The sequence below is a fragment of the Crocodylus siamensis genome, chromosome 4, assembly GCF_052110815.1.
Source record: "Crocodylus siamensis isolate JL-2025a chromosome 4, ASM5211081v1, whole genome shotgun sequence".
NCBI lineage: Eukaryota > Metazoa > Chordata > Crocodylia > Crocodylidae > Crocodylus > Crocodylus siamensis.
This window is the reverse complement of record NC_143398.1, coordinates 161826112-161841083: the sequence shown is the minus strand read 5'-3', so window position 1 is coordinate 161841083 and position 14972 is coordinate 161826112. Positions and strand designations below refer to the sequence as shown.

Below are 14972 nucleotides of genomic sequence, written 5' to 3'. Positions count from 1 at the left end.
TCATTTCCAAAGAGCTGCATGAGTCAATGCAGTCTGAAAATGCAGCTAAATTCACAAACTTAATGTTTCGGGGGAAAATAAGATGAAGTAGAATCAAATTCTGCACCAAATGCTTTTCAGAAGTAAAAGGACCGGCTGCCAGCCAGCCAGCCCTATGTACGTGTGTGTGTTGCATGTTTATATGTGCAACATGTGCATATACACGCATCTGATGCACACAGGCACACACATCTGAATCAGTTACCCACACAGCAATCTGGGTTATGTATTTATTCTTTTTTTTTCCAAATTGACAGACAGATAAATGATGCGAGTGGAGACAGACAAGAGTCTATGTACCCCCCATTCCCAGCGCAATCTCCCTATCCCTTTGCCTGGATAACGGACCCACTTAGAAACTTTTTGCAAACAGATAAATATTCCCCTACTCCTCTGCTAGGACTTCACATTTCAGGCCTCGTTATGATCATAAAACGTTAAATCAAAACCGGGGCACAATGCTGCAGCCCGAGACAACAGTTAAGCTCTTCAATGCCACTCGATTACCTAGCGCAAATCAGAAAAGGATGTGTCTGGTCTGGATTATTGCCAAGCTGAGAAATCCTCCCAGAGCATTTCTCCTGCACGAGAGGCTGTTCCAGCCTTTGCAGTTGCATTTCAAGCCCAGGATTATGTAGCCCTGCATCCACATTTTCTCCCTCTGTTTTTTTCCCCTGCGATCGCCACCTCTATCTCCGTTCTGTCTGTAGGCCCTTTGCCTTCTAAATTTGTGAGACCCCCTCCCCCTTTAAAAAATTAAAGCAATGTAAAAATATCCGATTCTGCATTTCCACGCAGATGGGGAGAGAGAAAGGACACATAGCAAGGGGGGGGGAAGTGCCTTTTAGGAAGGTTTTATTATTTTTTTTGAGTGTCATCAATACCCAACGCCTGTCATGAAACATTTCGACTTCAGAGGAGGCAGAGATGAGAGAGCCCCGAATCTGAGCGTACTTGGGGACTGTCTGAATGTACCTCGATGGGAAAGAGATTTCGGCCAATATCCAGGCGCCCAGGGACGGAGCAACCTGCCTGGATTTTTGTAGGGCGTTTTCCAAGGCAAAACGATGGAGTTCTGTTTAAGAAATTATGCATGACTGTCTCGGATTGACCCTCGGTTTTTCTCACTGGAAATGGATCTTTGTGCCGTAGTGGTTATATTTTTCCTGGTCTTTTTTTCTTTCTTTCTTTTTGGCACGATGCAATTTGAAAAGAAAAAAAACCCAATTCTCCTCCGGCTTTTTTGCCTGTCACGTGTGGAGAGATTCTCTCCTCCCTCCCCCCCACCCCCTCCCCAGTTGCAATAAAAGTATTTTCGCAATTTCTGCAATAAGAGTTTATTAGACTTTTTCCCCCCTTCCCTTCTCCCCTAACCTCTCCAGTGGGTGCGCGGCAGCCAATGAGCAGCTCCGCTTGGAGAGCCACGTCGTTTGCGTCAGTGTAGCTTGGCTGGAAGAAATGCAGCCTCCTTTGCAGTTCTCAGGCTTTTAAAAAGATTAGGAAGCCTTCTCCCGTTGCCCGCCTGCTGCTGAGCATGATCTGACCAATGCACCGGCCTGCAAACCTCGCTGCATGGACCCTGGGACTTTTACAAGCCACGACGAGCTGGATGAAAGCAATAAGAGCATGGAGGGGCTTATGGGCGCGGGCAATTTTGCTACTAACCAATGCAGGAATCTGGTGGCTCACTCGGCCTTGGGAGGTCCCTCTCCTCCAACCCTGATGCACAGCTCTAATTACCCCACGATGGATGCCGCCAATGCGGGGCCTGGGGAGCCCTCTAAGCAGTGCATCCCGTGCCCCGCAGTCCCCCAAGGGTCCTCCACCACCACGCCTTTACCTTACGGATATTTCGGCAGCGGCTATTATTCTTGTCGGGTTGCCAGGAGCTCCCTCAAACCTTGCCCCCAGAGCAGCTACCCCCCTGAGAAGTATGTGGATACTCCGGCTGCGGGGGAGGAATTCCAGCCCCGACCAACAGATTTCGCTTTCTACCCAGGCTACGCAGGCCCCTACCAGCCCATGGCGAGCTACCTGGACGTTTCTGTAGTTCAGACCATGGGTGGGCCGGGAGAGGCCAGGCATGAGACACTTTTACCCGTGGACAGTTACCACCAGCCCTGGGCTTTAACCAGCGGTTGGAACAGCCAGCTGTGTTGCCCCAAAGATCAAAGCCAGGCTGGGCACTTCTGGAAATCTGCCTTTGCAGGTAAAGTCCCCGACCCCTCTGCACGTTTCAGGCGTTTTGGTGGGAAGCTTTACGTAGGTTGAACCATGAGGGTGTTCTCCCTCCCCCGTCAGATTGTTGTTATGCTCCGGAGCGAGGGAGGGGCTTTTCAGGCAGTGTTAATGTTAGGATTAAAGAATGTAGCTTGAGGCAGGGCCCGACGGAGCGCAGGAGCAGAATCCACTTCCATCTGCCTCCACCAGTGTGCCCCGCCAGCTCCAGCGCCGCAGGCAGGGAGCCCCCGGCCCCCTTCTGATTCACCCCTGGGCTTGGCAATGTTGCCCGAGCCGGGCTCAGCCTGTCCAAATAGAAATCAGTTTGATTTTAATTCGACAAGGTGCGTTGCGACATGCCACACTCCCAGCCAAGGCAACAGGGCACTCGTATCATTCCCGTTGGCTCTTGTACTTGGCAACGTGGAACGAGCAGATCGAGTCAGTAGAATTGGCTGTTCTTCTGGGTTAAACATGCAACACGGCACAAGCTATACGAGTAGGTACAGAATCTGTACCGCATCTGTACCGAAAATATAGAACTGACTTTCTTCCGATGCAGTAATGCGCGGTGAAAGATGTCACACTCGCCCCCAGCAACAACGTGGACGTTAATATAATATGATCACGAGCCAACAGTGAGCGTTGCAATACTCTAAGCGAGAAGATATGCGATTATTCCGGCTCAGAAATGTGCTTTGGGAAAGTCCGCACTTGCAAGTGGACATTATTATTGTTCTGATTCATTCGTGCACCTTGCAACTTCCTAAATGTATTTTCTCCTAAGGATTCTTTTTTTTTTTCTGAATAAAAGGCAGGGAAAGATAATGTAATCGTGGTTGAAACAACCCAGGGAAAATGGGGGCGCTCGTTTTCCCCCTAAGAAAAGACAGGGCTGAGACGTGAGGTCGGGAAGAAAGGGATCCATATTTGAAGGTAAAAGCGGAGAGCACAGCGAGGCTTGATTTCCCCTCGGTGGTAGGAAACGCGGGGTCGAGCCAGAAGAAAGAGAGGGGCTCTGGGGTTAGTCCATTGCACCCCCGGACGCGGGTTCCGGTCAGTTTCCCCGGTGCCCTGAGCCCTGGGTGAGCCTGCGGGGGACGGGGTCCCTTGAGCTGAGCTCTGCCTTTTCTCTCCTTCTCCGTCTCTCCACTCAGATGCTGCAGCTCAGCACCCGCCGGACGGCTGCTCCTTCCGCCGGGGTCGGAAGAAAAGGATCCCGTATAGCAAGGGGCAGCTGAAGGAGCTGGAGAAGGAGTACGCCAGCAACAAATTCATCACCAAGGACAAGAGGAGAAAGATCTCCGCCGTCACCAACCTCTCGGAGAGACAGATCACTATTTGGTTTCAGAACAGGAGGGTGAAGGAAAAGAAGGTCATCGCCAAAATCAAAAGCAGCAGCACTCCTTGAGGAAACAAACAACACCATTACAATAATCCACAACAATGAGCCCCATTTTCAAAGGGATCTGGGTAGACTTGAGATGTAAAGAAATACCAAATGAGGGGGAAAATAATCAGCTGGAAATTGGACTTATCTGCGCCCCAAATCCCGCACTGCCATCCCACGGCCCCCAGGCGAAGCGTGCGCTTCCCAGGGCTTTCTCAATCGTCTTGTTATTATTTCCTTTAATAAGTTAAGCCCAATTGTAAATGCCGATGATTTAGGGAGATGCAATATTATCCAGTCTGTATGTAGAGGAATGTGTGCAGTTTACATTTTTGCCTTATAGTGCCACTATGAAGTCATATTCTCTCTCTCTTTCTTTTGTATGAGGTCCATCTTTACAAGCGCTTTAGCAAACTGCCTAATTAAACTGAATTAATAAATTCCAATACGTAACACGGCTTTGATGGCTTCTCGTTGGGCATATGTTCACCAAACCCGCCTGCTATATGACGAACGGCGGAGAACTGAGGGTATGAAGATGAGGGCATGAAGCCCTTTTAAAGGGGAAACCTTTTACACAAGGTGTTCAAACCTTATGTGCTTAGCTGAAAAATAAGTCCTTTTAACTACAGTTTGATACGAAGAGATATATAACATTTCAATCCTATATGCACGCGCGTGTATAAGCGCACGCGTATACAAATCTATGCAACACAAGTGTATTTTTCCTTGTATTTATAAATATATATTTGTACATATATGCGTGTACAAAATGTAACTAGGTGTATACACACGTATATACACAAACGCGTATTTATTCATATGTTTCTTATACATTTTGCGTGATTACATACGCACATTCATGCACACAGATAAATGCAAAATAATGTTCTATGTGTTTAAATCTGACTGTATACATGTGTACATACATATATATATATAACAGTGCCTCTCTACATATATGGATCCATGTTTTTACATGCAGATTAACACAGTTATATATACGTACATACATGCATACACTTTGTATACCTGCACATATGCGTAAATATATGTGCCCATATATTTATATACATTTTCCTTCTCTCACTCTTCATAATCCGCAGTCCTAGTCGATATTTGCCAGGTAAAGGGAAAGGATCGCTTTTGTGACACTAATAAGAGTTGCTGTTTAGCAATGTTAGATTCTACTAAGACATGTTTGCGCTATTTATAACGAAGCAGTGTTAAACTGTAAAATATGCTGTTAAAACATGCGAAATTACCTCGCCTTTTAGGGTCATGACTGCAATTTCAGATAAGCTACCGGCCTACGAAATTTAAACATAAGACGCAGGATGTCTTTGTGTCACATCCCAGTGTTTTAGAAGCAGCTGCGAGAATTTCCAGACATTATCTCCCCACCGGAGTTGCATATAACGTCTAAACTTGCCTGCATACAACTTTAGCGACTGCCACTTAGCTTGATGTCAAAGCAAGTCAAAATATTGGTGCCTTCACCCCTGGTTCAAGTTGACTTGGAAAAAAAAATCTAAGCAATAAACCCACGGCGTGCATCCTAAATAAGGACTGATCCTTATTTAACAGGTTCTCTCTAATGTTGCATTGTTTTCCTGTTTTCCAGCTAGCAGAATCTTAAATTCATAAACACTGACTTGGGGGCGGGAGGGGAGGATACCTTCAGTTCACCCGCAGTTCAGTCCTATAAATATAAAGCCGTAGGGTCAAGTTCACAGAGGAAGCTGGAAGAGAAATCTGCCTGTCCGATCTGTACGCAATAATTACCAGTAACAGAACGAAAACTCCCCACTCGCTTGCACGCCCGCACCTGGCTTTTACCCCCCGGCTGTATACTCAGATCCCGCCCCCGAAATATACAAATGATGAAGGGTGTTTTGGGGGGGAGGGGAGCTAAATCAATAAAAAGACAGTGAACAATTGTATTTATTTTCCCATGAGCATGTTCTCCCGGGAGATCTGGGCCCCGGATGTGCTAAGTCCCGGTTCCCTTCCTCCCCCGGCACTGAGGCACGGGAATGGGACCACGTGGGGAGCGGTGTCTGCCCTGGGGCGCGACGCGCGGGAAGGGGAAGTGAGCGAACGGCGCCCCGCCGCGATCGGGGGCGGGGCCTTGCCTGAGCTCCCCATTCCTCAGCCTTTCGCCTCGACCTCTCAGGGGCCAGGATCCCCGCGCAATTAGGCCTCGGTGACCTTGACTCCGAGTCTTTTTTCCCCCCTCTCTGCCTCGGATCCGGGGAGCTGGAGCCCGCTGCCTTCCGGTGGCTCCTGCGCATTAGAAGACCGAGAGCTCCATCTTCTGTTGGCTCCTGTGCATAGTTGACTTGTCAGGCCAGGGTCAGTGCTCCCAGCTCATGGCAAGTGCCTCTTGAGTATAAGGGGGGGGGGGCTGTTGTCAATGCTCTTGGGAAAAATAAGAAAGCCCTATGGACGCTGCTCAGAAGCACTCCTACGGAGATGTACACAGACACAGACCCACAAAGAGACAGGGATGCAGGCAGAAATGCGCACAAACATACAAATGTACAGGTACACTCCGAAACAAAAGCACACGCCGACCTAGACGCACACGCACAAACGCATACGTACATGTGCAGGCCGACAGAGATAACAATAGATATCTCTCCACTCAAGTGAGTGGTATTGCTGTACACGCGAGCCCAGACACATGCACGAATAGGCACGCACACGCCTCAAACCCCTGCACACAGGCATGCCAACTCAGAGGCACGTGCAACCGTAGAAAGACACATCCACTCAAATGCACTCACGCATACAAACACATGCACACATGCATACAAACACACATACACAGAAACGCACACGTGCAGGCGTTCATACGCTCTCTCAATATACCTGCAGTCAAAAGTTGGTCATACACGAAGTCCATTGAAAAAGTAATGAATGAGGAGGCAGCAGAAATAGTGAATGCAAGGCAGGGACACAACGGGAATCCGGCCAACCTATCCAGATTCTCTGAGCAACCCCGCTGTCAATCCAGACTAAACCCATTGTTTTACACCCCAGGGATCAGACTCCTTCCCGTTTGACTCCTACAAGCTTGAGTAGAGGCATCAAGATGTGGCCTTCATGGGAGCATTTCCCTCCGTGGGATGCCAGACAGCTACGTTTGCTTTCTCTGCGTGAAGCGAAGGAAGGGGGCCCTAATTCACCCTGCCCACCCTTTGTTACTGACACAGGATTACACACAAGGATGTCACGAGCACCGATCCTTCTGCATTTCAAGACACTACTGCAGGGCAAAAGCAATTATTTACACAACAACAAGAAATCCTCACGGATTTTCCATTTAAACCGGGTTGGGGGAGGAGGGATGTAAACCAAACCAGAACATGTCTTTTATTGAGGCAAATCAATTGTTTACAGCTATAGTTTTCATCACCGCTTGGGCAATCGGGTGGGTTGCAAGGGTGGAGTTTTTGCTGCCCTTAGGGCTCTTGGTTGTAACCGCGTTAGTCTAAGGACATAGGCAGACACTGTGCTGTGGGTAGACGCGGTATCTGTTATTAGACCAGCTAAAGCTGGACTAATGAAAGATATCACGCCTACCCAAAGCACCGTGTTGGCTGTCTTTGAGGTGCGTGAGAGTGATGCAAATGGGGCTGTGGATTTCCAGCACGAGGAAGAAGGAAGTAGCAAGGCCAGATCTGCACCCCTTCGCAGATCGCTTAGCGACCATGGTTGTGTTCGCTGCACAAACAAGGTCGCTTACGTCTGATCGGTTCTTTCGAAACAATCACGTTTTCTGGTGCGTTGGGATAGAGATGCCCCTCAAAGATTTCCCGTGCACCTAAAGGGTTAGTCCAATGGATAACGTCTTCCTTCTGGAGCCTCCACTGCAGTCTCAAGAAACGAAACGACACGGTCGCTGAGTTCTACCATCCGCCTCTCCGACAGTGTCATGAAATATAACGGAGTCTAATGAAGAGCCTTGCTGCGTGCTACTGTGATCGTCCTTGTTTAGTGTTCCTGGAGCAGAGACCCCTCTCAATCTCCCTGCAACTGCCTGCTTTTTATTTCTAGACGATGATGCAGAGGCAAACGTGCAAACTGAAGGGAGTGGTCGCTGCAATTTATTCAGTAAAAACGGATTGGTCAGAAGCTCACGGTCAAATATGGTGGAGGTCGCACGAGGCGCGGTGGTTTAACAATGGGGTATTCACTGACTTGTCTCTGTAAGAGGCGTCCAGAGAGCAATGGCTGCCAGAGCCCGCAAGACACGCACAGGCTGCGGCCTCGAGGATGCCCGCAGGCTCTTCCAGCATCGCAGACACACGCGTGCAGTGTTGGAGAGGCGTCTTTAGGCCCAAGATTTCTATATTTGTAGATGCTATGATATATAAATCATCAACACACCCAGTGCTTGGGAGGGGTCTTCAGACCAGCAAGGATTTTGATGTTCTAGATTGTATGTTTTATATCACGCACTTACACCCTCCCCCAAAACACTCTCGGTTCCCCCACCTCTGAAACGTGTAGATCTGACTTCTTCCTCCCATATTAGCCTCAGCTACGGTCAGATCCGCGAGGCCTCCTAAACAAAAAATGTAGTGAAGGGGGAGGAAGGGGGAGCGCAGAAAAGCTCTTGCATAGAAGGTTGTGAGAGCTATAAAAACCCCCACACAGCGGGAACAGAAAAGCTGCCTGAAATTCTTGTAAAACCCTAAACAGGAGACGCTTAAAAAAAGGAGAGAGAGAGAGAGAGAGAGAGAGAGAGGGAGAAACAGAGAAGAATTTTCCAGGTAAAATGTCCCCCTACCCCCCACCCCAGACAGGAGGAAGGACTTGCTGGGCTCATCTCCAATGCTGCTAGAGGTGACTTTGCCATTGAACTTGAAACCCAGGGAAGTCTGACCCCCAGCGTATTGCTGGCGAGCCCCTGGAGGTCTCTGCAGGTCATTTCCAGGGACACGTTAAGAAATGCTTTAAATACTGAGCAGGCCGGACAGGATTTGGGGGGCTGAGGATGGGAGGAAGAGGGAAGGTGAGAGCTAATCTAACTAGCTCCATCCTCTGAGCTGGAGAGGTAAAAAAAAGGGATAGACCGGGAACAAAACGGGTGGACGAGGGAAGGGAAGAAATGGAGATCAGGGCAGGATAGGGAGGGCATAACAAGCAGGGTACTGGAGACCAGACCAGGAGTGGGGAAGGGGAATCCACGTCGTGCAAATCAAGGGGGGGGGGAAGATGCTGATTCTCCTAAGTGGTTCCTCTATAGAGAAATTCCTCTCCCTCCCAGCACGCGCACACACGCGCACACACACACACATTCTGGCGTTCAAGAGGGTGCCTTGGACTTGTTCGCTGGCGCTTATGAACACGCCACTGGAACAGTGTCGCAGCTCCTGGAAAAATCATCCCCCTCACCCCCTTTCTTCCAGCTTTTCCTCCGGGTCCCAGAAATGTGCCCTTCCTTCGGGGTCCTCCGCGGCTGACCGTGGAGGTTTGGCCACCAAGACAAGGAAGAGTGAAAATAAAACAGGCGGTTTATTCTTGCCTGCCTCCAAGGCCGGTGCAAACACTCTGAAACTTAGGGGGTTCAAGTGGGCACACCCCATTCTGCACCTGACAAGGGGTCTCTCACAGGGAAACCTGAGGAGGAAATATTTTAAACCGCGGCAGGTAGAAGTCCCTGCCCCCTTGAGAATACTTCAGCTTCTCTTGCAATATTTCAGGGTGCGATCTCAGATTTTCTCTCCTCTGGAAACCCAGGCCACTCGAGTTCCTTGAACGATTGCATTTCTGGCTCCTTCTAACTTAATTTTAAATATGCCATTTTCTTGCTGCTTTTGGAAAGGAATGCTGCCTTTCAATCAAACTCAATAGCCAGATTTTGTTTCTTCCCAAGTAATTCTTTGAATTCAAGGCGAAGAAACTGCTAAGATCCCCGCTGCCTACTTCAGTGAAACCTGTAAACCTGAAATGATTTTTTTAAAAGGCAAAATCAATCTTGAAAGAATGTAAATGTCTGTGGAGAGAAAGTTTTCCGAGGTGGGAGAAACGGCTATATAATTCTGTGTATGGTGGTGTGTGTGCCTATCTGTTAAGTAGGAAGCTGTGGCTAGAGAGAAAGACAGATACATGCATAAAGGGGGTGTTATGGGGATGGATAGGCAGACACACAGACAGACAGATCGTTATCTTTTAATATAATTATTATTATTTTTAAAGATTCAAGCTCCAAGAAAATGCTGGCATGTTGTTGATATATTCGCATGTTTTCCTGCTGGGTTATGTGTTGTTTATCTACAGATAAACAGACCCAGCCACATACTATATGAGGTTTTCACCCCCCCCCCCCCCCGTTATCTGATTGGAGTGATATTTGGCACTGGGTGGGAGAAAGTTACTTATACCTAAATGTGAATGGGAGCTGAGATTTGCCAGAGGGTTTGCTCTTAAGGGTGACAGGCGGGGAAGTGGGAGTGAGTGGTGCGGAGAGGAGTTTTCTAGAGTCAGCATGTCCCTTGGGGAATGTATTGTTGGAGTTTGTCTTTTTTGGAAGCGGCTCGGAGCCTTCTGGATAGAGAGACTCGCATCTAAATAATACTAATGGCAATGCTAATACAATCACAATCATAATTATTATTGTCACCAACCATACTAATGATAATAATGATGATGCTACGCAGCTTAGCGAAATCCTGCCCCTATGTGTGCCCTCAGTCCCTACCCCTAAGTGCAGTGTTCTCGCGGCGCAGCTCGCTGGATTTTGCTCCATTGTCTCAGCCCGGGGCGCGCAACGCGGCGATTGTGCTGGGGTTTGCTATTTTCAAAGCCTTATGTACATGTGTTTCCCAGAGGAACCTCGCCACCCGCTGAGATGCTGTCCCAGGGTCCCCAGACCTGCTCCAGATGCAAATGCAGACCTGCCCCAATGCATTTGGAGCCCAAATCTGCTCCAACTGCGAACATGTCCCTCCCTACCGTCCTCCTCCCCTGGGGCCTGATTCTGGTGTTAGAAACAGGAGCTGCAATGTCACAAGGGCTTGATCCTGCTCCTGCTAGATTCCAGGGCTGGGGGGTTCAGATCCAAAGCCGCATGACCCAGGAGCAAGGACACGGTTCCCTCTCCTTTGGTTGTTATTACACTGGTTACGACGATGATGATGATGGTGGTGATTCCTGGCGTCTGAGCCATTTGCAAACCCTAGGGACTCCCCTCGCGAGCTGGGGCGCTTCCCATCTCTTCTGAGGGTGCAGTGACACACAGGGGTAAAGAGCAAGTAGCAGCAGGGAGGTGCTGGCACTCGGGCCAGTGCTGGCTCTGCGCGGGTGGAAGTGCAGAGCAGAGGCGCTGTTGCTGAGTCCTGGCAAGCTCAGCGCAGCCCAGCAAGGGAGCGCAGCCCGGGCTCCAAAACCAGAGAGAGGGCTGGCCTCCAGCAGCTCTGCCTGTCCCATTACACGGCCCAGAGGTCCTGGTTTCAGTGGACAAGGAAGCGCTTCTTCCAGCCTGAGCCGACACAGGGACGACGTGGGGGGGTTTCCCCTGTCTGGCCTGCTCGCTTTGCTTGTCCTCCCTCGTCTCCCTCCGTCGTTTTCTTTCTCATGCTTCTCTCCGCGCCCCACCTTTCCATTCAGTTTTCCTCCCTTTATTTCTGTACTCCTCCCTTCCTCTCTCCTCTCCCTCTTTTCCTTCCATTCCGTCTGGTTAAAAGAGATATACCTATGAATGCAACAAAGTCACATCTCCCGAGAGCCAGCACCTTTGCAGAGCCTCCCCTCGCCTTCCCTCCCCCCCCCCAGCCTTTCCTTCCTTCTTTCTTTTGTTCAAGTTCATGCCCAAGGCACAATGCGGCTGAGCTTTTTTTTTTCTCTGCAGAGGTTTTTTTTTTGTCATTGAACTTGAGCCCACGCTGTAAACATTCCTTGGCCCCCCACAAGTATCTCGATAGGATGCTGTAAAGGGAGGCTCCTGTGTGTGCATGTGCGTGTGAGTGTGCACGTGTGTGTGCCCGAGTGAGTATGAGTCCCTTTTGCAAGTCATAACAGAATTACAACTAAACCCCATCAGGAGAAGTCCAAGGTATTTCTTAATTCTTTCTTATTCTATAATTTAGGGGGAAAAATAAGTGAAAATTTGAAGAGGTTTCTTCTCTCTCTCTCTCTTTTGGAGGACATATTGTACAGTAAATAAACCTTTTGACCTCCTGGTGTTATGCTGTACATCATCACTTAACGTTAGTTTTGAACATGAAATATGAACGTGCTTAAAGATTTCTCGTGGAATACTATCCATCAATTGAAATTAGGCTAAATAATATTATAATAAGCCATTTCCAGTGAAAAAAGTCTCTTCTGCACCGTAGCACAAAGCCATTGTTCTTCTCCCCCATTCCGGAATAAATAGTAAATGCATCCTTGTTGCCCAAGTTAATTGTAGTTAATAATATAAAGGGAAATCAAAGTAAATAGTGTTTTTTTTTTCTTTGCTAGCTGGGTTGGATCTGATGACTAGTAATAACACCATTGTGAAAGGTGCTACTGGCATAAAATATACCCTACAGGGCAAATAAAGTGGTTTTCTCAGTAGATTTTAATTCAGATGTATCAGAGTGCAGACAGTAAAGTGAAATATATATCCGTTTCTCCCACTTCAAAACTGAATATATCCCTGGTTTTCCAATCGGTTGCTGTTAATTAATATTCAATACTTTTCATCCCAACTGCAGAGAATCGTGTGCTGAATATCAATTTACATGATAGCGTCATAATATCTGGATTTTTTTTCCTTCGTGCATTGCAAGTAATAGCAAGAAAGCAAGGCTTTGGTGACTTGATTTCAGGAAAAATAGCTCATTGGTCTTTTTTCCTTGTTTCAACCATTACAGGAATTAAACGCGATGGATTACTTTAAATTGCTTAAAAGGTTAGACAAAAGTAATGAAAATCAAGATAGTCGGCCATGTTCTTTAGAGGGTAAGGGAGAAGGTTTTGTTTTTTTGTTGTTTTTTTTTACTAACAAAGCAAAATCTGCAGTCTTTTTCTCAAGCAAAACTCGCACTGAAACCAACCAGGGGATGTGCCTCAGTAAAATAAATTACAAAACATTTTCCATCTAACAGGCTTTCCTAGGGTGATAAACGCACAGGTAGGCCCCAAAAATATTGTTCTTTGCATCGCTTTAAAGGACTCAGTAAAGAAATCAGTAAAGCAATTGTACGTGTTATATTTGCAGCGGAGACAAGTTTGGGTAATCTTCAAAGGAAGGCTTGTTGGCGAGGCAACCTTTTATTCCGCCTGTACAAAGTGGGGAAGGATTTGAGGGCCTTGTGTTGATTTTATTTTTATTTATTCGCTTGGTACAGCAGCTCGGACAAAACAGGTGGAGCGGGTTTTATTCATTCAGCTCTGCTCACTAGGCAAAAGGGAAACACTTTTAAAACGGTGAAAGCCTGAAACTTGCTGTTGGGATCATATTTGAGTTTCTGTAACCCCCAAGAAAGTTAGAAGAATTAAAGAAAAAAAAACCCCAACGAAAATGACTTTAAAAGACCACTTCCATTTCGCAAAACCCCAGCGATCTGTTGCCATCTGTTATTCAAACTCACCTCCAAAGAGACCTTATCACTCTTTCACTTCCCCTGCTCAGCTATTTCCTTGTGACCTCTCTAAAGAGTTTTCTTAATATTAGACCCCCTTTTCCAGTGGCTTTATGGATTCACGTGTATTGTGTTCACTGAAGAGGATCATACACCCAGGCAGGCAGAGCAGGGTTAAAATTTTAAGGGAAAAATTCGTTGTTTTTATGTGAAAATTAGTTAATCGCTTACGCTGGCACCAGTTATTGGCATATAAAATTAAATGATCGCCATCACGTTTATTTTCAGCCTGCTAAGGCAAAGCGGGCTGCCCTTTCATTGTCTTTATTTCGCATTAATTCACAGGCAAGAACTGCAAGGATCGTATTTTGCTTAAATAATTACGTGCTAGCTCAGAGGAGCTAGGCTGTGCCTGGATTATTATTGCTCCCTGGCAGGGGGCAATAGGATCGTAATTATTTGAATCGCGCAGGAAATATAATCCTGTCTCCTATCTTGGGCGCCTGGTGAGGAAGATTTTCTCTACCCAAGTACCCATCTTTGCGGTGTTTCTGCTGCACCTTGGGCTCGGGCGCCTGGCAGCTCATCCGGGCGCTGTATTTTTGCCTGTGGTCCCCGAGCTCGTTATTAATAGGAGAGCCTGTCAACTTTATAGTGCTGTTCTGCATATCATCGTCTATAAAACCTATTAGTACTGCCACATTCATTAGAAGCTGCAAGATCCAGACGAGTCAGCTCTGAGACAGCTGCAGACGTGTTTGCAATGGCGTGTTGCTTTCGCGCAGGCGAAAGATGCATGAAATAGTGTTACAAACTTGTAAACAGAACCGCTTGATGGTGACATTGTTTTTTTGTTTTATGCTGGGGTTTGTTTGGGGTTTGGTTTTTTGTTTTGTTTTTTTGCTCTGCTTGTTCGTTTCTCTGCTGTGCACGTCGTTGCACTGGCAATCTGCTCCGAGAGCCCTGTCTTGGAATAAATCCACGCTCCCCCCGCAAAGAGATGTGTCCTCTGCAAACAAAAATAATAAAGCATTTCTGCCTGACACGTGCGATTAAAAAAATATCAGCAGTCCTGGTTGTCTCCGGTACCCGGAGGACTCTACCGCACTCAGCCCAAAGAGGCAGTAAAAGCTGGATGACGATCGATAATGAGAAATAATTTTAATCATTTCCAGGGCACGCAGGCGCCTGGGTGCGAGGGCAGAGGAGTAAATACGCATGTGAAATCAGTCGGGAGACACGGAGACCTGGAAAGTGATCATGAGCAGATGGCTTTCTCCTTTCATCTGGATACGATGATGGGGACCAGGAGGAGAAGGCTTGGCTGATACCCTATATGGGGGTGGGCACTTGAGCATTATATTGGGGCATTAGTTGGTGCTAAGAGGCAGCCTGGACATAGGATTATGTATTTTCCCCATTAAAGGCTCCAATTCTGCAAGATACTTGAGCAAGTGCCAAACTGTGGACACCTGAAGACAATTTCATAGGTTTCATAGATTTCATAGACATTTGGGCTGGATGGGACCCAGGAGGATCATTGAGTCCAGATCCCTCATAGGATCCCAGCAAGATAAGCATCCAAATGTCTCTTGAAGGCATTCAAAGTGGGTGCTTGAACCCCCTCCAAGGTAGTCTGTTCCAAACCTTGGGGACTTAGACAGTGAAGAAGTTCTTCTTTATGTTCAGCCTGAACTGGTCCTGGTGGAATTTGTGACCGTTCAATCTTGTCATCCCTTGGG

At 47.5% G+C, this 14972-nt stretch overlaps 1 protein-coding gene across 1 annotated transcript; it reads left to right on the top strand.

Moving 5' to 3' along the window:
- Positions 1–1407: 1407 nt before the first annotated feature.
- HOXB13 (homeobox B13) lies at positions 1408–4058 on the top strand. Its single transcript, XM_090041213.1, has 2 exons — positions 1408–2248; positions 3417–4058. Exons 1-2 carry the CDS (start codon positions 1612–1614, stop codon positions 3668–3670), a joined length of 891 nt encoding a protein of 296 aa, XP_089897339.1. The 5' UTR covers positions 1408–1611; the 3' UTR covers positions 3671–4058.
- Positions 4059–14972: the final 10914 nt, after the last annotated feature.

Coding starts and splice junctions, on each gene's coding strand:
- HOXB13 (XM_090041213.1), top strand. CDS start 1,612: ATGGACCCTGGGACTTTTACAAGCCACGACGAGCTGGATGAAAGCAAT. Junction 2,249..3,416: donor CTGGAAATCTGCCTTTGCAG/GTAAAGTCCCCG, acceptor CTCTCCACTCAG/ATGCTGCAGCTCAGCACCCG.